The sequence below is a fragment of the Meles meles genome, chromosome 17, assembly GCF_922984935.1.
Source record: "Meles meles chromosome 17, mMelMel3.1 paternal haplotype, whole genome shotgun sequence".
Lineage (NCBI taxonomy): Eukaryota > Metazoa > Chordata > Mammalia > Carnivora > Mustelidae > Meles > Meles meles.
In genome coordinates, this window is record NC_060082.1 from 16,025,953 (window position 1) to 16,049,008 (window position 23,056).

The 23,056-nt window shown below is 38.9% G+C and overlaps 2 protein-coding genes, 1 non-coding gene and 1 pseudogene across 4 annotated transcripts in view; 2 read left to right on the forward strand and 2 right to left on the reverse strand.

Moving 5' to 3' along the window:
• KCTD3 (potassium channel tetramerization domain containing 3) overlaps nt 1–19,217 on the reverse strand; it is a 53,585-nt gene extending 34,368 nt beyond the window's left edge. The window contains exons 1-8 of one of the 2 annotated variants that reach the window (XM_045983055.1): nt 18,679–19,217; nt 14,487–14,540; nt 14,184–14,229; nt 11,645–11,718; nt 7,063–7,121; nt 6,567–6,647; nt 5,523–5,663; nt 4,933–5,023 (exon numbers count right to left, since the gene is read on the reverse strand). In XM_045983055.1, coding sequence (XP_045839011.1) covers nt 4,933–5,023; nt 5,523–5,663; nt 6,567–6,647; nt 7,063–7,121; nt 11,645–11,718; nt 14,184–14,229; nt 14,487–14,540; nt 18,679–18,761 — 629 coding nt within the window. In that variant the 5' untranslated portion in view covers nt 18,762–19,217. The remainder of the gene's footprint in view (nt 1–4,932; nt 5,024–5,522; nt 5,664–6,566; nt 6,648–7,062; nt 7,122–11,644; nt 11,719–14,183; nt 14,230–14,486; nt 14,541–18,678) is intronic. The other variant, XM_045983054.1, reaches the window with a different exon arrangement.
• LOC123928026 (60S ribosomal protein L23a-like) lies at nt 37–541 on the forward strand. Its single transcript, XM_045983056.1, has one exon. It carries the CDS (start codon nt 41–43, stop codon nt 491–493), a length of 453 nt encoding a protein of 150 aa, XP_045839012.1. The 5' UTR covers nt 37–40; the 3' UTR covers nt 494–541.
• On the forward strand, nt 5,302–5,407 carry LOC123928539. The gene has a single exon (XR_006815750.1). It is a non-coding gene; the product is annotated as a U6 spliceosomal RNA (small nuclear RNA).
• Nucleotides 11,955–12,105, reverse strand: LOC123928582 (annotated as a pseudogene).
• Nucleotides 19,218–23,056: the final 3,839 nt, after the last annotated feature.

Here is a 23,056-nt window from a genome sequence, read left to right on the forward strand (position 1 = left end):
TAAAAAGAAACTAGAGTTCTGGGAAATCCCTTTTACAAAGATGGCGCCGAAAGCTAAGAAGGAAACCCCTGCCCCTCCCAAAGCCGAAGCCAAAGCAAAGGCTTTGAAGGCCAAGAAAGCAGTGCTGAAAGGCGTCCACAGTCACAAAAAAAAGAAGATCCGCACATCATCAAGTTCCGACGACCCAAGGCAGCCCAAATACCCTCGAAAGAGCACCTCCAGAAGAAACAAGCTTGATCACTATGCCATAATCAAGTTCCCCCTGACTACTGAGTCAGCCATGAAGAAAACAGAAGACAACAACACACTTGTGTTCATTGTGGATGTCAAGGCCAACAAGCACCAGATCAAACAGGCTGTGAAGAAGCTCTATGACATTGATGTAGCCAAGGTCAACACCTTAATCAGGTCTGATGGAGGGAAGAAGGCATACGTTCGACTGGCCCCTGACTATGATGCTTTGGATGTTGCCAACAAAATTGGGATCATCTAAACTGAGTCCAGCTGGCTAAATCTAAATACAGTTTTTTCATGATAAAAAGAAAAAAAACCAAAACAACAACAAAAAAAAAACCTAGAGATCTGTATTTCTCCAAAGAAAAGTTCAGAAAAATACTTCAAATTGGAAAAAAGTTTTAACAGCTAAAATAAAATAAAATAAAAAATATCTTTTACTTTTGTACACAGAACAGTGCTACCTACCATCATCATCTATTGATAAGAATGGTCAATAAAAATCAGAATTTTAGGATAATTATTATTCCTTTCAGTTAATTAATCAGTTATTCAGTCATTAACTGAAACTACCTGCAATCAACCTATTATTTTTTTGGTACTTCAGATAACAAGGTAACAGTCTCTCCAGGCAAACCAAGATAAAGGAGTAACCTGGTATACCACTATGCACTCCAATATCCTGGGCAACCAAATGAATAAAATGTAGGGCTTTGGAAATCCTTAGATTTTAAAGGTTTCTTTCATTAAAAATTCCATGAGCCTATTGATTCCCCATAAATAAAGTCCTACTAAGGTTCAGATTTGCAATTCAGTGAATATAAATGTTTTAATATTTAATTTCTGAAAAACATACTGATAAATTTTTAATAATTTTTTCTGCCTTATCTGAATTCAAGTCTTTCAGACATGTATTCTGCATGATTACACAGCCAACCCTCATACATTCGGAACTTAAGAGTTATGTAATCACGACAATGGATGACGTAAACTTTAATAATGGAGTTTCTATTATAAGTTACCAAACAAATATGCAGACAACACTGTAAAGCTTTTGTTTGCCTTACCTAAAGAGAATAAACACCTGTGAGGAGAATAAGTACTCATTTATATAATACCTGACACATTCATCACAAAAAACAAACTTTAGTATTCATAAATGATGGCTATCGAAAGACCTAAATGGAATCACTTCAGCTTCATTTTTGTGTAAAAATGTTTGCTGAAGTAATGCAACCACAATTCACAAAAAAATGCAATTTGGCCTTATTAATTTCAGTAACTAATGATTTCTGTAGCCTCAAAGGAATACACAGAAACTGTGTAATTTTTTTAAAGAAAGCATTGTATCATCTGCAATTACCCACTTTGGCCACCAGATGGGATGTGTTATGACCAACAAATGGAAATAATCATTTAATAAACTAAACATTTACAAGCACTGAGGTATGACACATAGGCGCTCTTAGGAACTCCCAAACTAGGCACAAAGCAGGGACCGCCAGCACTTCAAGAATAATGATAAAACGCTGCTACGTGGATGCGAGCACGTACCAGGCTCTTAACAATGTTCAGTAAAGAGATGTTATATAGATTTAATGAGGTGAATGATGTGATTTTGTGATCATTAATTCAGAAATGTAACAAAACTGTATGTGATCTAATCTTTCACAGAGATTCTACTTCTAAGTCATCTTTACAGAAATTAAGATATTATAAAATAAAGAGATGCCAAAAAGAATAAAAGAATCAGGACAAAATATCTGAAAGTGATTATAACAATTAGAAAATCTAACTCTATTGATATGATACTTTTGTTTTTAAGTTAAAATTAAATACAAAGATTTAAAAAAATGTGCTCCATGATTTTCCATACGAATAACACAAAACTGAAAATACATAAAACAAGACAGAATGAGCTCTGAACAGCACTCCAGCTCCTTACTCCTGCCCACTGAACCAACACTACGAAATCAGGACAGCTATGCATCTTCCACATCATAATCTTAAAGAAATACAGTGGAGGAGTCATGTCCAACAACATTCTTAAACTTAATGCAAACATAGTGTACATCAAATTGTATGGGAATAGATAAAATATATCAGAAAAACAGAAGAAAGTCTAAAATTAGACCCAAGTATACATATAGATACAAAGCAAAATAAAGAAGGGCATTCAAATTCAATATACAAGGTAATTTATGTGATAAATAATCAGAACATAATTAGTTACTACCCACTTGGAAGAAAAGAGATTCCTAAATCTCACACCATAAACCAAAAGTAAATTCTACATGGATTAAATGTCTAAAAAGAAATGCAAGCTCCAAGAGGGCAGCAATTTATAACTACTCTCTGGGGCACCTGGGCCACAGTTGAGCATGTGACCAACTCTTGGTTTTGGCTCAGGTCATGATCTCAGGGTCCTAAGGTCAAGGCCCATGTGGAGCCCCGTGTCTGTTCTGATCTGGTCGGGCTCTGTGCTCAGCATGGAGTCTCCTGGAGATTCCTTCTCCCTCTGCCCCTCCCTCTCATGATCTCTCTTTCTCTCAAATAAATCTTTGGGAAAAAAAAAAAAAAGGAAACAACTCTTCGTTAATATATATACAAATAAAGCCTGAGAATGTAGAAAATTAGTGAATCTGGTGAGAACATACTGGGAGTTCCATGTACTGTTTCATTTTTTAGGGTTTTAAATTTATTAATACAAAAAGCTGTGCAAAAACGACTTGTGGGAAAGATTATGCTATTTAAATAATTTGAGTATTTCTTTTGAAATCTTTTTTATTGCCACTGTGTTAAATGATTTAACTGTACATGAGGAAATGTAATATATCCTCAATTGTTTTCGTTTGTCACTATGCATATTAGTCTGTCATCAGTGACACCCAGTGAAAGCAAAGGTAGGTCATGATCAAAAGCAAACGCAAAGAATGGAAGATACAACAACATCCTTCTTTCTGTATTTGTCATTCAGTGAGTAAAGTTTTGTGTAATTTAACTGCATGCCTCTGTGCCTCTGTCTGGCAAGTAGCAATCTTTAGCAGGGCTGAGCAGTAACATAAGTTACACCTGGATTTATTATAATTGTTTCATAATTCCTCTGGAATTCCTTGTCAATAAAAGTATGTATATAATATTTCAGCAAATTAAAAAGTATAGTCTAAAAACAGTTTTCTCCATTTAGATCCATAAGTTAAGTTCAAAACATTTCCTAAGGAAAAAAAAATCCTTCTTTCAAATCAGTCTTGCTTCATATAAAAGTCATCCCCCAAAGAAACCACCCGAAGTCATTTCCATAGGATTTGCTAACTGGAATAAAAACAGAATGCTCTCAAAACAAAAAGTTGGCACTGAATCCCTACTGCAATGAAAACATAAAGCAGAGATTTATCATTATAAAGGGCTTTTTTACACACATGGCAAACCTACCATAAACTTAGATTAAAAAGAAAATCTGGATTCTTTTTTTTTTTTAGATTTTATTTATTTATTTGACAGACAAAGATCACAAGCAGGCAGAGAGGCAGGCGCAGAAAGAGAGGGGGGGAAAGCAGGCTCCACGCCGAGCAGGGAGCCTGATGTAGGGCTCGATCCCAGGACTCTGGGATCATGACCTGAACCAAAGGCAGAGGCTTTAACCCACAGAGCCACCCAGGTGCCCATAAATCTGGATTCTTAAAAGGTATCTATAAACTTCAGAAGACCTATTAAATATTTTTACCCTATTATGGCTCTTTTTTCTTATCTAAACTCAACAGTGACAAAATGTTTATATATTACTTTATTTTTCAGCACTTAAATGGGATCATAGTCTAAGCTAGAATATCACAACCATTTATGTGCTTCTACACCATTCTGTCATCATAGCATTGTCTGCAGAGATTCTGAACTAAGAATCCTACCCCTTCCCCAATTTAAAAAACAAAAATCACTGGTCTACACTCTTCCTCATTCTCTTCTAGTTTCTGAGAATGCAAGAATTAATAAAACCAAACGGTGTCTGTGTGAGCTTCCCACACTATAGATGTTAAACTGTATCACTTATCCCCACAACTGTCTTGCTTCACTACCTCATTCCCAACTATTTGGTAGTCATGACCAATGCAGAGTCTCACTACCCCCAAGTATAGAGTTCAAAAGACTGAAATCATTATACACAGAAAATCACAGGGCGCACATTAATAATTCTGCCTAGTCATTTTGTACAATAGTTATGTGATCAGAGGTTGCATATAATAAGCAAAAAAAATAACTTCTGGGGCGCTTGGGTGGCTCAGTGGGTTAAAGCCTCTGCCTTCGGCTCAGGTCATGATCTCAGGGTCCTGGGATTGAGCCCCGCATCAGGCTCTCTGCTCAGCAGGGAGCCTGCTTCCTCCTCTCTCTCTGCCTGCTTCTCTGCCTACTTGTGATCTCCATCTGTCAAATAATAAGTAAAATCTTAAAAAAAAAAAAAGTAACTTCAAGATAGCTTAGTTGTATCGGTTGATATCAAGTGGGAAACAGACAAAGGCTATCTGTAAATCTTACCAATTAGCTATAAAAATTAAAAGAAGCTAAATCCAATGAAGAGATACAGAAGTAGGCAAATATGCAGGAAAAAAAATGACAAGCAACTCTTAAGTCTATAAATATAAAATCACAGTTATTAAAAACTACCCTCTCTCCACAACCAAACAATTATTAATTATACAGTACCTGTAACATACAGCAAAATGGGCATATGCAGCTACGATCCAGTTGTGATGGCCGGCAACTATTAGCACCTTTCGTGGATCCACAGGAAATCCTGTGGGTTTTCGAAAAAGAAATACTTTATGTTCTAAAGCAGGGGGTGCTAAACTATGGTCCATGGGCTCATTCTAGTCTTCTGCCTGTTTGGATAAAGTGCTGAAACAGACATGCACATTTGTTCACATGTTGTCCTTGGCTGTTTCCACGCTGCAATGGCCGAGTTGAACCATTTGGACAGAGCCGAAATGTTTACTCTCTGTTTCTTTACATAGAAAGTTTGCCAATCCCTAGACGTTGAGAGCAAACAGATCACCACACACTTCTGAAATAAAAATTACGTTCGACAAGACTTTTCAAGATACAAATGTTAAAAAGAAAGATGAGGCCATGGCCCCTGCGCAAGGATGACACGCAAATCCGTGAAGCGTTCCATATTTAAAAAAAAGAAAGAAAGGAAGATGAGGCAAAGATTACATTTTTAAAAAATAATTACTCACTGTCACTCAGAAGTAAAAACATACACATTTTTGTCTATTTCTGCAGTCTTTGCTTACCTAGCCGCACAGTCTCTTCCCCTGTTCCAGAGAGAGCAGACTGGGCTCCGTTTCCCCGAGCTTCACCTTCTGCAGAATTCAGGCCATTCCTAGAACCAGCAGAGGACCTAGTTGTGTTGTTTATTTTACGACTGGGGATACCTATAAAAAGAAACAATAAGACAAATTTATTTCTAAGTTCCACCTACTAAAAATTTAAAATTTTACACGGTAACAAAGAAATATACAAATGTGAATTTCATCATAGCCAAAACATATCTCCCAGTATAGCAATTTATTGCAAATAATTACCATAAAAAACAACAAAATGAAAATGAATTAAGTTCTTTCAACAGATTTCTGATATTCAACCTCATATGTGATAAATAAAATGAAGATTTAATCACATTGCATTCCATTTCTACCTAGCTCTAGGTTACTGAACTCAATCATTAATTCAGTCTATCGCCAGTGTTCACATTTACCGTACAGTAGCTTTGTGTGAGGTACAACTTAATCATGGCAACTTCTTTACAGCTTATTGTCAAATGTCTTTTATTTGACAGGGCAGTCTTTTTTGGAAGGAAATCTTGCTCAGAAGCCCACCTTAACACAAGTAAAGGCAGATTCTATTAACTGACCAAGGTTGGGGCAGGGATGACACACGATTCGCTGCCTCTTTCCTGTACTGCAGAGCTCCTGGGGTTCTACCAAAAGGACAACTGACTGACAACCAGTGCTCTGATATCGGGGTTGGCAAACAATGGGCCACGGCTGTTTACGTCAATAAAGCTGTACTGGTCGCACCCATTTATTTCCACAGAGTGTATGACAGAACTGAGCTTGTAGCTCACAAGCCTGTCTGGCCTTTTACAGTAAAGAAAAAGTCTGGCACATCCCTGTTCTAACATACACCATGACTTCTGTTAAAATTGAAGCTCGCAACATTTCCAGTATATTTTTACGTGAGAAACTCAATAATCAAAACAGATTTTCTAATATACATGTTTGTACTCGCTTACAGATAAAAACCATTTCTTAAAAGACTAAATTAATGAGAAGTACCTGGTGGAGGCAGGTAACCATGGAAAAGGACACTGCCGCAAGACGAGCGCTCCAATTCCTCACACAAGAGAAGCCTTCTTACTGAAAACATTTCAAAGCAAACTTGTCAAGAGTACATGCAAACAGAAAAATAGTGCTCCATTTTTATTTTCTCTAGTTCAAGAGGGTAAGAAAAGGGAAATGCTTAAGTTAAATCAGTTGACATCTATTTACTATGAAAACCACAAAAAGTAAGCACCCTGAACTAGTCCATCAAAAAACAGGACCTAGCCTGGGATCGAGCCCCACATCGGGCTCTCTGCTTGGCGGGGAGCCTGCTTCCTCCTCTCTCTCTATGCCTGCCTCTCTCCCTAATTGTGATCTATCTGTCAAATAAATAAATAAAATCTTAAAAAAAAAAAAAAAAACAGGACCTAGTATAAAATATATTTCATTTAGGCAAGTTTGCTACATGAAAGGTCAAATCATAAATATAAAATATCGGGACAACACATACCTAATGGAGTGATTCCGTAAAATTCTGCTTCATGCCTGAGAACATTAATACTCACTCCCCTACAAAGAAAAACCAGATAAGTGATATATATCCCCCAGTAGCAGCAACTTGGATTATCATCTGAAGCAGTAGTAGTAGTACTAGGTTCTTAATGTGAAAAAAGTATAAGGCTTTAAAAATTACTTTTTTCCTAGTATCTCCAGTCATTTTAAAATGTCTAAATAAAAAAATTACATGCCAACAAAAACATTTCCTTTCCTATGCAGATGAATTGGGTGACTTAGAGATTAGGGCTTCAAAGGTCTAGTATAAGTTAATTATCAGTAAGTACCTAATAAGGCAAACGAGTAGAAATCATTCTTGTATGGCATTAGTCGCTTTTCTATTTTCATGGTAATTATTTCTACACGTATTTTAAGTTCCCCAATTACACTGTAAAGCTCCCTACAGCATGACCTCCTTCTATTTTTGTATACCTCACACAGTGCTTATATGTAATAACTACATAATAAATATTTATTGAACAAAGAAATTCAGATAAGTGGTCCTCCTCTCATTAGAACAAAAATAAAAGCAAACTATAAACAGGAGGGGGAAAAAAGACTAGCTTTAGAAACAGGCTAACCAGAAGATGTTACAGTACAGTCAAATAATATGAAAACAAAGAGTAAAAACAACAGAAAATTAAGAGTTTACGATACTTAAAAAAAAAAAAAGAGCTTACAATACTAGTGATTCATTTTAGGTTTCAGTTATAATTTGTCCTTACTTAAAAAATATTAACTGGAAAGAAATGAGTCAGCATCACTACAGATTCCATAGAAATTAAAAGGACAATAAAAGAATACTATGAAGAATTCTATTCCCACATCTAATACCTAGATGAAATGGACCTGGACCAATTCCTTTAAAGACACAATTTGGGGGCACCTGGGTGGCTCAGTGGGTTAAAGCCTCTGCCATCAGCTCAGGTCATGATCTCAGGGTCCTGGGATCAAGCCCAACATTGGGCTCTGCTCAGTAGGGAGCCTGCTTGCTCCTCTCTCTCTGCCTATCTCTCTGCCTACTTGTGATCTCTGTCTGTCAAATAGATAAATAAAATCTTAAAAAAAAAAAAAATAAAATAAAGAAAGACACGATTTGCCAAAAACTCACCCAAGAAAAAAGAGACAATCTGAGTAGACCTGTATCTACTAAAAGAACTGAACCAATAATTACTAATCTTCCAAAACAGAAAGTAACGTACCCAGAAGGACTCACTGGTGAATTTTACCAAATATTTAAGGAAGGAATCATACCAATTCTCTAAAATCTCTTTCAGAAGAAAGAAACAAGGGAATACTTCCTAACTCATTTTATGAGGCCAGCATTACGCTAATACCAAAACCAAAGACGTTATAAGAAAACTATAGACTAGTATCTCTCATGAACACTGATGTAAAAATTCTCAACAATACCATCGGCAAGAAAGTGTTCCACAGAGTGGAACAGAAGACATACAACGGTTATTCACAGATGACATGATTATCTATGTAGAAAAATCCAAAAACATAGACAAAAATCTCCTGGAACTAATAAATGATTATAGTAAGGTTGCAGAATACAAGGTTAGTATACAGAAGTCAATTGCTATGTGCCAATAAAGAACAATGGAATTTAAAATTAAGAACATAATACTAGGGTGGGAGGTTGGGGAACCAGGTGGAGGGTAATAGAGAGGGCACGTATTGCATGGAGCACTGGGTGTGGTGCAAAAACAATGAGTACTGTTACGCTGAAAATAAATAAATAAATTAAAAAGAACACAATACTACTTATGTTAGCAGCAAAAAAATATATACTTAGTTATAAATCTAACAAAAACTATGTAAGATCTATATGAAGCGAACTACATAACTCTAGTGAACAAAATCAAAGAACTAAACAAACGGAAAGGTATTCCATGTTCATGGATTAAAGATTCAGTATTTTGAAGATGTCAGTTCCTCTGAACTTCATCTAAAATTCAATTAAATCCTAATCAAAATTCTATCAAGTTATTTTATGGATAATGACAAACTGATTCTAAAGTTTATATGGAGAGTCAAGTCCCCCCAATAGGAGAATAAAACTGGAGGACTGCCAGTACCCAACTACAAGATTTACCAAAAAGCTAATAGTAATCAAAGCAGTGTGGCATTGGTTAAAGAAAAGGTAATCTGAAAAGTCAACATACCGTATTTTTCCCAATATATTACTTTCTAGAAAAGGAGCTAATAAAAAGATCAAAGGTTGCACAGAGTGGGGATCAATAGGCAGAGCCCAAAAGATTTTTAGGACAGTGAAAATGCCTTGCACGATATAAAATGATGGACATGGGTCATTATACACTTGTCTAAACCCACAGAATGCACAATACCCCGAGTTAACTATAATATAAACTATGAGTTTTCTGTGGTTATGATGTTGATAGTGAGAGAGACTACGTATGTGTGGGACTAGAGCAGGAAGTACATGGGAGATCTCTTTTCTCACTCTCAATTTTGTTGTAAACCTGAAACTGCTCTGAAAAAGTCTTTCAAGAAAAAAAAAAATCCCTGTGTTTAATAAACATATGCAACTGCAGTGTTAAACTGCTTTTATTTGTCACTGGTTGTGAGTGGTTTAACACAGAAACAGTTAAGCCTTTCTTACTCTAGTTAAATACCCTCTGTATTAACAGTAGACTGGCTAATTACAAGGTGGCTCAGGACACAGCAGTTCTTTAGAACTCCAGTCTCCTGAGGAGGACAAGAAAACGAACATGTAATTTTAAGTTTGATAAGGGCATCACAAGAATTTTATGGAGGGTAGAGAATTAGAACACAGTATTTTTAAAATTCCTTCCTATCTTCTTTCAAAAGGTAACACTCAAAATTTTAATTTGCTAGGCCTCTTAAAGTGAAATAGAGAAGCAATTTACAAGTAGAACACTCAATAAATGCAGATATTTAATTCTAACTAGTTCTGCCTTTCCTGAGTTATCTAATGGTGGATTAATCAACAAGGACACTGACTAGAAGTAAATTTAGGCTTCTTTAATCAAATGCTAGGTGTCAAAATAATTTTACTGAAGAAGTAAGCAGTTAGTAATTTATATGCCACTTTCATCTAGACCAAGAAAACAAACAAAAAGCTCCAATGAACTTTTTTATTCATTCAATAAGTATCTATTGAAAAGCTACTATATGCACTATTTTAACACTGGAAAAATCCCAGGAAATAAACTAGACCAAAAAATTGTTCACTTTTAAGGAACCCATATTCCAGCGAATGTAAGTCAAAAATCATACTCTATTATATAATATATATATATTATATATCTTATATATAATGATAATAATATATAATATATATTATATATAATGATAATAATATATAATATATATTTTATATATATAAATATATAAAGTATTATAAAGAAGCAGGTAAAATAAACTACCAGAATTTTTTTTTTAAATTTCTTTAAAAGATTTTATTTTTAAGTCATCTCTACACCCAATTTGGGGCTCGAACTCACAACCCTGGGACCAAGAGTCACAAGCTCTACCAACTGAGCCAGCCAGTCACCCCTAAACAATTAGAATTTTAAAAACTGTATCTAAAAAAGTATAAAGAGATGCTCAGTGAAAGTTCACTGGGAATATACGAATAAAAGAATAATAAAATTCAAATTAGATTGTAAATTCTTGGTAGGAATCCAGACTATGGCAAAGTTACAAAGTTAAAGAAATAGTTTAAGTGGTCCTTCGTTTATCTACAAAAACCCATGTTAGATCCTGGGAATATATAGGATAATGCGTGCCCTGCTGGAATTTAAAGTGGAACAGAAGAGAGCCTACTGGAAAAGGAATACGTGTAAGGAATGCTGTGGTGGTAGCAGGACAGGAAACCAGGAAGACCTGTATTAGGGGGACACAGCAGGGATCACTGAAGAGGTCTGGATTAAGCCAGGACCGGAAAGGGGTGAAACTATCAAAGCAAGAGAAATTCAGCAGAGGCAAGATCACAGAGAGCCTGAAGAAACAATAAAGTCCAAAATCCCTAGCCATTAATCCAAGAACACATTAAATGAGAGGGTTTTTGTTTTTTAAGATTTTTCATTTATTTGACAGAGAGAGACAGAGCGAGAGAGGGAGCACAAGCAGGGGGAGTGGGAGAGGGAGAAGCAGGCTTCCCCGAGCAGGGGGCTCGATCCCAGGACCCTGGGATCATGACCTGAGCCGAAGGCAGACACTTAACGACTGAGCCACCCAGGCACCTCTTAAATGAGAGTTTTAAGCAGGCAGCAACCAGATGAGATTTGTATTTGTAGAAGGTAATCTTGGCTACAGTATAGAAAACCAATCAAAGGAATTAAAGACTGAAGGCTTAGGAAACTGGTTAGGAAGCTGCTGGGAGTAGTCTAGAGGAAGAGAGAGGATAAGATGATCTCTGTTGAGTTTAATTTGGAGAAAACTTTCCAGCAAAAATAATTGGGGAGGGGGGACCTTCCTCTCCACAAAATATACCAGAAGTACATACCTATCACTAAGAATTTACTTGAAAAGGACGCGTTTCTTACCGTAAGTCTAATTCTTTTGTCCGAAGGAAATTTAAAATGGGTGCGAATGCTGCTGGATCTCGATCAATAAATATCTGTAAAAGAAGAACCGTTTTTTTAAAAATTGTTTTGTTTTCAAATTAAAACTAACATAAATATGTGTAATACAAACTTAGGGAACGAACACTAAAGTATTTAAATACTATATTTACTTGATTCCACTCTTAAATTTGAGTATTTCTAAAGATGGAATGCAATTCTAATTCTGTGCATGTAATGCAGTACTGTCTCCCCACCCCAAAAACCTATTATTATACTCATAGTATTTTAATTTGTAGGAAAAATGGCATGTATTTATTGGTATCTTTGGTAAAAGTGCCACCCGAGGGAGAATTTTTATCTGAAATATACTAGAATTCAATTAGCAATAATCGCGCCTCGGATAAACCTCATTGGCTACGATACTGCCACTGCGCAAAGCTGAAATATACTAGAATTCAGTAAATATTTCAAGAACATCACGCACAAGTAATACCTTCTTATATTAATTATTGGTGACAGTGACATAATTTGTGATTCATATGTGAATCATTCAAACAACAATGTACTTCTATAACACAGGGGTAATCAAGGAAAGTAAATACTGCACATTGCTGTCAAAACTGGAAGAGAGGGGCACCTGGGAGGCTCAGTCAGTTACTCATCTGCCTTTGGCTCAAATCATAATCTCAGGGTTCTGGGACTGAGCCCTGTGTGGGACTCCGGGCACAGTGGGAGTCTCCTTCTCCCTCTGTCCCTGCCCCACCCCCACTCCTGCTCCAGTGCATTCTCTTCTTTCTCTCCCTCAAATAAAATCTTCAAAAAAAAGGCGCAGTGGGTTGGGCCGCTGCCTTTGGGTCAGGTCATGATCTCAGGGTCCTGGGATCGAGTCCCGCATCGGGCTCTCTGCTCGGCAGCGAGCCTGCTTCCCTCTCTCTCTCTCTGCCTGCCTCTCTGTCTGCTTGTGATCTCTCTGTCAAATAAATAAATAAAATCTTAAAAAAAAAAAAACTGGAAAAGAATACTATTCTCCTAATACCTTTACATCTTATTACCCCAATTTCCTCAAAAGCTGGGGATGGGGGATGACGACAAAAAACATTTCTTAAAACCACAGAATACATACGAAGAAAATAAAACGCTTTAGAAAATATGAAATATATATTTGATAACTTTCTACGGGAATGTATACCAATGCTATTTTGAATTGATTATAAAAGCATGGATCGTAAAACTGAACAGCTCTTAAAGCTTAGGTTAGTCAGCTAGACGGGGGAATGGTAGCTTACAGTAAAGCTCTTTATACTATGATTATGTTTATACAATGAATGAGGCTGTTCTAACTTCATAAATTCTTGCTTTTGTTTTCATTAGAACCAATGAGAAGCTGGAGAAACACCACAGATCATAGAGAATCTTATTACTGTTATCTTTTTTATAATCTCATATGGACAAACCTGCTTTTGCTGCTTTTCATATGCAAATCCCATCACAGCAAATAAATACCTCTGGCCAGTTTGTTGCCTCCATTCGGAAAGCTTTTTTTTTTTTTTTAAATGAGTACTAGCCATTTATTTTATATACAATGCTGCACACATTATAACTGTTTCTTAAATGTATAAACCCATATTTTTGTACTAAAACCTAATAGTTCTGTCCTTCCCTCACTTCTCCATTGCTGCACAAGTTCTTCAGGTTATTCTCCAACAAACAGAAATCGCAGGACTTCACTAATTAACAATCTTAGCATTCTAACTCAGTATCAAAATATTTTATTTATATTTATCTATTTATTGTTAAAGTTTTAATTACTGATTAAAAGTACTTCCACAGGCGCCTGGATGACTCAGTGGGTTAAGCCTCTGCCTTCGGCTCAGGTCATGATCTCTGGGTCCTGGGATAGAGACCCACATCCAGCTCTCTGCTCAGTGGGAACCTGCTTCCACCCTTCTCTCTGCCTGCCTCTCTGCCTACTTGTGATCTCTCTGTGTGTCAAATAAATAAATAAAATCTTTAAAAAATAAAATAAAATAAAAAAATAAAAGTACTTCCTCTCCGGACAATGTGAGCTCATATCCTCACATCCCTCTACATACTTAAGTTGTTATATTCACTATTTCATTTAGAATTCCTGTCTATTAACTATAGAAAAACTATATACAACAAGAAATTAAACTTTTTTTTAAATATTTTCTTTATTTGACAGAGAGAAATCACAAATAGGCAGAGAGGCAGGCAAAGAGAGAGGAGGAAGCAGGCTCCCCGCGAAGCAGAGAGCCCGATGTAGAGCTCGATCCCAGGACCCCGGGATCATGACCCGAGCCGAAGGCAGAGGCTTTAACCCACTGAGCCACCCAGGCGCCCCAAGAAATCAAACTTTTTAAGTACATATATGTCACTTTCATTTAGCGGTTATTACAAGATTAGTTTTTCTGTCTGTTAGTCACTATATAATAAGGGTCAAGCATTGCAAGCATTAGTTGATTCAGTTTAGAAACATATATCAACATGTTATACTCACAGCACCAGTTTCATCTCGAAGTGTTGAAATTCTTCCACTCAGCAAACTAGAAGACATGAATAAGCCAGAGTTAGTTCTTAAAATCTGACAATGAATAAAATGTACTAATTATTTATCAAATATCAAAGACCAATACAAATGAATCATCCTACCTCCAAAGTAAAATAAAAAAATTTTAATTCTATTTTAGGAGTTTAGATTTTTTTATCCAACAAATAAAAACATTAACCAGAAAAAGGGAGCTTTTTATTATTTTAATGATCAAGTTTTTTAAAAATGGTATTAAAGAATTACATGAAATACCTGGAAAAAAAAGAATCTGGAATCCACATAAGAGTTTGTCTTGAGGTACTAAATCTGCAATTAAAAATTATCTGTTATTATGAATAAGGACATGATTTGAAATTTCAATATTCGCTAACCTGCTTTAATATGCTGGCTAATAATTTACAAGTTGTTACACAGCTATAGCTATATCAGTATTGTACATTTATTATTTTAAAATTTCTCCACTTTCAATTCAGAGTTAAGATTATTTGAAGAGCTCTCAACAAATCAAATAATTAGCTCACTGACATACACTGCTTCTTAAAACCCTACTTTCCAGCATGCCCATCTGAAGAATCAACAAGTCCATCACAACGAATTCGAACTTCTCAACTTAACATTCAAGATTATCTTTGCGTCCTCTTTCATCTTTCCAACACGAATGTCTTCCCATCTAATAAGGCAATACTTCAATACCCCAGACAATTCGTGCTTCCTACCATTTCGGTATCTTCGCCTCCATCCATTTTCTTGAGACCCCTCAGATGTTACCTTCTCCTTAAAGGCTTTTCCAAATAGTCTATCCTTTATTATCTTTTTGAGCTTTTGTTGCATTCATTCATTCAAAAACTGCTCAATTAAGTAGCTGTTCTGAGGTTAACTGCCATCTGATCAAGTTCAAGTTGTCTCAGTAGCACCAGTTCTGGGGGGACTTCATCCCAGCCTACTGCAGCCAACTACCTGTTGCTGTTGCCATCACGTGTCCTCACACAGAAGAGAGCCTAAGAGACAGCTTTGTTCCTCCACATTCATTATCTAACACTATTATCACTGCTTTAAAGCAGTCCCTGTGCCCATTAACCAGATTGAAAGGATCCAAGCAGTTTATTCAAGAAACCATGGCAAATTTTCCTAAATCTATATCTTAGCAGAATCTTAAGAAAAACTGAGGAACAGATTACAACAGTCAAAGGAAATTGACTTGGCCAAATAAATAAAAGCCAAGTCCAGTGAATGGCAAACTGAAAGATACAAGGATCAACTGCCCAAATTTAAAGAAAAGTAATAATAATAATAATAATAATAATAATAATAAATCACTGTGTTCTGGAGGATATCAAATTAATTCTAAATAAGGTCATTATAATTTATAATCTTTCACATTTACTGATTATTGAGCAAATAGTTTGCCAGATAACTCAAATTCTGTGTTACTTAGAAAATTACACAGGTCTGCTTAAAGTTGTATTAGCAATTTGAATTAAAATCAGCAGTTTGGGGTAGGTTTAATAATTTGAAATCTCTGGGCAAAGGGACTGGATCCTCACCCCACCAATTTCTTTTTTCAAACAAGAGAAGACAAATGGGAAACACACACACACACACACACACACACACACACACACACACACAATAACAACAAAAACCCCAGAGACCTTTAAAACTAAGATCCAAGTATGACTTCATAAAAATGACATTTAAAATTATATATGACAAGCATAATTTTCTACAATATATTTGAAAGCCTTTTTTTTTTAAAGATTTTATTTATTTATTTATTTGACAGACAAAGATCATAAGTAGGCAGAGAAGCAGGCAGAGAGAGGAGGAAGCAGACTCCCTGCTGAGCAGAGAGCCCGATGTGGGGCTTGATCCCAGGACTCTAGGATCATGACCTGAACTGAAGGCAGAGGCTTTAACCCACTGGGCCACCCAGGCACCCCTTGAAAGCTTTTCTAGTGTTTTTTGGTTTTTTTTTAATCTCATACCCACAATGTGCCAAGAAGATGACATAAAAAAGATGTGGTATACATATACAATGAATATTACTCAGCCATCAGAAAAATGAAATCTTACCATTTGCAATGACCTGAATGGAACTAGAAGGTATTATATGCTAAGACAAGTAAGTCAGTTCTCTCATGAGGCCTCAAATCATACCCATTCATAACAGAATTAATCACAAATTGAGTCATATTAGGTTTCTTTCACTTCTTTAGGGGTTTTTTTTGGTAAATAATGTTAATTCTAAATGAAACCTCATCTTCTCTATTTCCTGAATCACTCATACATGTAAAACAAATCATAAAAAACATTGCTCATTTTTATAATCCGTTGAGTATTTCCAGTTTCATATCCTTGGGGCGGGGGGGGGGGGGTAGGGCACCCGGAAGACACAACAGAAACAACACCACACATCTTACCTGTAACATATGCTTCTCTGCTCACAGTACGCTCTCCTTTTGATTTTTACTCTATCACCTCAGAGTCTACTTTTATTCTATGCCACAGGTGGTTCTCCCAGTGGCAATTCCTCAACTTTAATGACAATGAAATCAGGACTTTTTTTTTCCTTTACAATGATTTAAGCGATTGTGTTAATATGTTCTGTACAACATGTACAGATGCCTTCTGAATCCCTTCTAGTCCTAAAATACTCCCAAGAGTCTATGATTCAAAGTAACTCAAGAAAATATTCTCAGAATGCCTGGAGCTGGATGTTCTATTTTTCTATAGGTCATGTCATTACTTATTTCATAAACTATGTCATCTTTGCAAACTTAAAGTTCGTGGTATTTTTACTTAATTTCTCATTCCTACCTAACAACTTTCACCTTTTCTAAATTGTTCAATATAATAATAATACATTTACCTTATTTTGTATTCTTTGCAAATAGAAAGAAAACCTTGGATCCTATTATGATCTAGTTCTATACCCAGTGAAACAAAATAAAATGTTCCAGCTCCAAGACGGCTGCCTTTTATGATTTAAAAATGTAAACTGAATTCTACACTCATTAACAAGAATGCACTCATTGACCCACCCACTTTCAACACGCAGTAAATAACAACATATTTAATTTTTTTCACACTAACGTACGTCCTCTACAATGCCTGAAAAAAGATGTCCACAATCTCTAGCAATTAGGAACCAGGACAGGGATTTTAAATGCCTCTAGTGCTACTCCTCAGTATTAACACACACTCTAGACCAACTCTTGTGGAATAGTCGGCCCATTTTTTGCATCCGGAAGTTACCAAACCTGCGAAATTTTCATGTGATTTTAGGGAAAAAAATCCATTTCTTACATTAGGAGACATAAATGTTCTCCAAAGGACCGGTAGCTGTATAACGCAATAATGTAGTATCTTATCTTACACTGTTAAACAGTTTTGTTTCCGGATGTGACAGAAAAGAACAGGGAAAGAATGAAGAATTACTGTTTCTTGTGCTGAATTCTCTGGCACACTTAGAAAATGATTAAGTGTTTAGGATTAAAACATGATACATTTTATTCCTACGGCCCACACTGATGCTGTTTTGCATTTTAAGAAATATTAGTTAAGTTTCACATGCTGAAACCCTTTCACATTCTCGAGCATTTCATCTCCCACCAAGCTTTAAACTCAACCACCCCTTCCTTCCAACAGAACTGGCAAAGTCCCATTTCTGAGAAGAGTGACTCATAAGCCATAGCAAATCCACAAAAAATGATCCCCCCCAAAAGCTTAATAAAAGGCACAGACAGGGAGTGGAAAGCAGAGAGAGGATAAAGAGGTTTCAGTCTGTCTACTCTGTGCCACACTGTGCCAATATCCAAGGCTTTCCAGAACTGTTAAAACTGCAGTTCCTGGACCCATTGCCCTGCAAGTTGAACAGATCATCCAAAGCCATGCACCCAGAAACAGAAAAATAAACAACAACGTACTGCCAATCGACTGCACCCCATCCACCGAAATCCTGAGATTACACACCCTCCTTAATTAGGAGGGGAAAAGAACACTGCACTCCGCATCCAAGCCAACCGACCCCCCCTGTTGCCCGGAGAGAAGGGAGGTTCATCTGCAAGAGTCAAACCACGAGGCCAGGCTTCTACAAAATAAATTCCTCAAATACACCGTAATGTGAGGTAAGGAAGGCCTTTTACTGTTCCTCTTAGGCCGATAGCTCAGAAAGGGGGAGGGACAAAGGTTGGCATTCTAGGAAGGCGGCCTCCGGCACATGGGCCCGGCTCGCGCCCATTCCAGAGGCCCTGCAGCCGCTCCTCCCGGGGCCCAGACCGCAGCTCCAGCCCCGCCGACATTCCTCCCGCCGGGAGGGTCCCCCGCGTGCCCCACCTGGCTCGGCTCCCACCTTCGCCCCTGGCCCCGCGACACGCCGCCCCCGTCGCGCCCCTGCAGGCCGCCCGCGGCATCCCGGCCCGGAGCCCCTTCTCCGCCGACTCACCTGGTCCCCCCCACGTTCAGCTGCACGATCTCGCCGCTGCCGGCCGCCGCCGCGGGGAAGCTGCCGCAGTGCCCTCCCGCCATCTCCGGTGGCTCCGGGCGCGCACGCCGCCCGCCCTCTCCGGCCGGGGCCGTCGAGCCCGCGGCGGGAGCCCGAGGCGGCGGCGGCAGAGGCGGAGGCGGCGGAGGCGGCGGCGGAGGCTGTGGCTGGGCCAGCGGGGCGGCGGCGGCGCCGGCCGCCGGAGGGCGGGAGGTGTGCGGAGCCTCCCCCACCTTCCCCGCGGCGGAACCAAGCTCCCTCGCCGCCGCCTCTCCCCCTCCGCTCCCGCAGCGCGGGAGGGCGGCCCGGCCTCCGCCCCTCGCGGCCTCCAGGCCGCAGGGCCGGCCCGGACCTCTCCTAGCGCTCAGCCGCCGCCGCCACCGCCACCGCCACGGCGGCCGCCGCTGCCCGCCTGGGAGAAGGGGTCGCCGCTGGGGACAAAATGCCGCAGCGCTCGCCCCTTCGCCCGCCGCTGCCGCGAAGGAGGTGGAGGAGGAGGAAGGAAAGACCGGGGAGGAGCTTCCCAGCCCAGCGGGGCCGGCGCGAAGGGAGATGAGGGAATGTGCTCCTGGCCCGCCGCCCGCTCGGGCGGGATTCCGAGTCTTTCCTCCCCGCCGCGTGCTCCCAGCCTGTCGCTTTTACATGTGAGGTTTTCTGACGCCGCGAGTCAGATGCCCCAGTTTGGGGGCAAGTCTGGGCAAACTGCCCTTAAGCAACTTTATTTATTGTCTCCTTTCTCCACACGGATTTGGGAGGTAAAGGGAAGTTTCCCGAGAGCTAGTGGTGGATGCCTAAACGTGGGAGGTGTCCGTGCTGTGAACATGTGGGGATTTTATAACTTCTTTACAGTGTTTACCGCAGCAAGGGCGTTAGTGTATTACCTTCTTCAGTCTCCACGCTGGTCCCCCAGCAAGTTTGTTTTTTGTTTTGTTAAGCAGGGAAGGAAACAAAAGGACACCAACAAACAACCCTTTGACTGTAGGGCAGTGTGTTTCTGGAATATGGTAAGCGTTCAGTGGTAGTCACACCCAAATGCACACTTTTTTAAAAAAATGTTTGCTTTAAATAGTATATATATTGGAAGCCCAAAACTTAGTGGCTACTGAAGTATATTTTTAAAATCTTAACACAGAGGGGTACCCGGCTGGCACAGTCCACAAGTAGGCAGAGAGGCAGGCAGAGAGAGAGAAGGAAGCAGGCTCCCCACCGAGCAGAGAGCCCCATGTGGGGGTGGATTCCAGGACTCCGGGATCATGACCTGAGCTGAAGGCAGAGGCTTAACCCGCTGAGCCACCCAGGCGCCCCCCAAAATAAAATCTTAACACTATAACACTTCATATTGGCGAACAAAGACAGTGCAGTGTGTTTCAGAGTTTATTGATCTGTGGTACTAAATTCTGTTTAAAAGAAATAGTCCCAATATGGAGTCACTTTTGCTAATCCCCATCAAGACTAAATGTCTAACCTGTGGAGGCCTGGTTGGGTTAGTGGGAAGAATATGGGAGTTGTTTCTTGCCATCCCGTTCTTGCGACCTCAGTTGGAGCCCCAATTTAGGTGTGGAGATTACTTAAAAATAAAATCTTAAAAAACAAAAACAAAACAAAACAAACAAACAAAAAAACACTTAATGCCTAACCTAATTGCAGTTTCAGCCTCTCCTAGCAGTGGAAATTTAAACCAATTAGTCTGGAATTTCCAGATCAGCATTAGTGAGGTAACCTGCCAGATAAGGCCTCTGTACTTCCCGGAGGGAAGGTAACCCTGCCTGAAATAATTTAGTCTTTCTAACCTCCCAGTCCTACCTTCCTTTGCCTCTAAAAACCCTTCATTTTGTATCACTCTAAGGATCTGCCCAATTCCTGAATCACTGATTAAAGCCAATTAGATCTGCAATTTTACTCAGTTGGATTTTAACAGTTCTTAGCGTGAATTGTGGGTTTTTTGTTTTTAATAATTTTAACATTAAGGGAGCTTGGGTGGCTCAGTGGGTTAAATAAAGCCTCTGTCTTCGGCTCGGGTCATGATCCCAGGGTCCTGGGACTGAGGCCGTATCAGGCTCCCTGGGAGCCTGCTTCCTCCTCTCTCTCTGCCTGCCTCTCTGACTGCTTGTGATCTGTCTGTCCAATAAATAAATAAAATCTTAAAAATAATAATAATAATAATTTTAACATTAAGAATTCAAACAAGACTTACATGATGTTATGATTTTATTTTCATTGTCATAATTTTTAAGAACACTGCTGAAAAATATACCCATGATATGACTTTATCCAAATTTGCTTTAAAAGAGGAGAGCACGACTTACAAGATAAATATTACCTCAGTTAATGATGATATTAATAATAATAGCTATTTTGTCTTGTTAAAAAACAAAATTCAACTGAGTAGATTTGAAGATCTAGTTGGCTTTATTAAACAATTCATGAACTGGGCAGCGTCCTATCTAGCAAGTAGAGGGGAGACTCTGAGGATTTTTACAAAATAGAGGGTTTTTATAAGAAGGAAAGTGGGGCAAGCAAATTAGTAGCAAAAGAAAAGATTTTTCAGGCAAGATCATCGTCCTTTACAAGGAGGGATAGGGGGTGTTATTGAAACTACCTCATCTTTTTGAGGGATGGAGAAGGCCCATGTAACAAATTATTTTATTGGTACCGGTTAGAAAATTTCTGAATGACTGGCTAAAACTTACATTTCCGGGGGAGGTTGACACTGCAGTCAGGTTAGGTGCCACCTGGCACTTAGATTTGGCCTAAGTGATATCATTTTGGGCCTATGGTCTTGTTTTTAACAGGACTTATTAAGGATTTATCACATGCTAGATGGTTTAGATATTTCTTGTCATTTTTTTTCTTCACATCTATTATTACTACTATTTTACAAATTAAAAAAAAACTGAGACTTAAAATGATCGGGAAACTTGCTTAAAATTACATAGCTGGCAAGTGGCATAGCAGGAATTTGCAGGTAGGCAGTTTAATTTCAGGACCTCTCTGCAGTGTATACCTTAAACCTTCACTTTATACTGAGAAGATGAGTAACAGTTCCAATTAAAAGAGCAGGAAATTAAGACTTGCTCATACTTTAAACAGTGTTAGCTGTCCTTGCTCTAACCCATAATATCTGCTTCCTACCAGAATCTGAAACTCTGCATTCAAAGTTGCAAGATAGAAATTAGGTGCCCAAAAAAGGCCGCTTAATTTTTCCTAGGCCCATACCTTGGAAGAATGTAAAAAAGATCACTTACTAACAGATTTTTGCCTTTAAGGAATTCAAGAGGCAATATGGAGTTAACCTAAGGCTCGTGCTAGTATGATTTATAATAAGAAATAGGTATTTGGCCTTCATCCTCTGTTCTAGGACAGAACTCCTAAAACCATTATAAATTCCTAAATGATGAGAACAATAAGCATTTCTTTAGTTATATAATGAGTGACTTCTGGAAATCAGTTAAATAACCTAAGGTTAGGGGCTAGTTCCTCAAAGACCCAACCCTGTGATTAGTGGGTTGGAACTTTTAGTCCCACCACCCCCAACACCCACCTCCAGGAAGAATCAATTACCAACGGCCAATGATTTAATCAATGAAGCCTTTGTAAAACCCGAAGAGACAGGGCTGAGACAGCTTCCAAGTTGGTGAACATGTGGATTCAGGGGTATTGGCACTCTCTGAGAGGGCATGGAATCTCCGTACCCTTTTCCCATATCTTGCTCTTTAAATCTCTTCCACCTGAATATTCCTGAGGTATATCCTTTTGTAATGTATCCATGATCTAGGGAGTAAATGGGTTTCCTGAGTTGTGTGAGCTGCTCTAACAAATGAATCAAACCCAAGGAGAGGTTTGCAGGAACCTGTAATTTGTGACCACCAGTCAGAAGCACAGAGAGCAACCTTACTTTGCAACTGGTGTCTCAAGTCCAAAGAGTAAGTTGGGGGACCCTCCGATCTATAGCCCATCAATCAGAAGCACGGGTAAGAAACTAGGCTTGTGATTGGCATCTGAAATAGAGGACACTCTGTAGGACTGAGCTCTTAACCTATGGAGTCCAAGTAGATAGTGTAAAGTTTCGCAGGCAAGGTAAACATGACACCAGGCAAGGTAGGCGCAAGGCAAGATTTATTAAAGGCACTCTCCGGCGACGTTTCAGGGCTCAGGAGAAGGGGAGCCAGGAAAGTCGCGCTGGGAGGAGGTGGGCACCCTCAGGCGAGGTTCTGAGACTCTGGACAGCCTAGTGGAGAAGTCACGCTGGGAGGGAGTTGGTGAGGGCCTTTTATCGGGTCAAGGTACCACACAGACTCGTGTCCATATATGGTAAGGTATGTGGTGATCGGAGAGTATG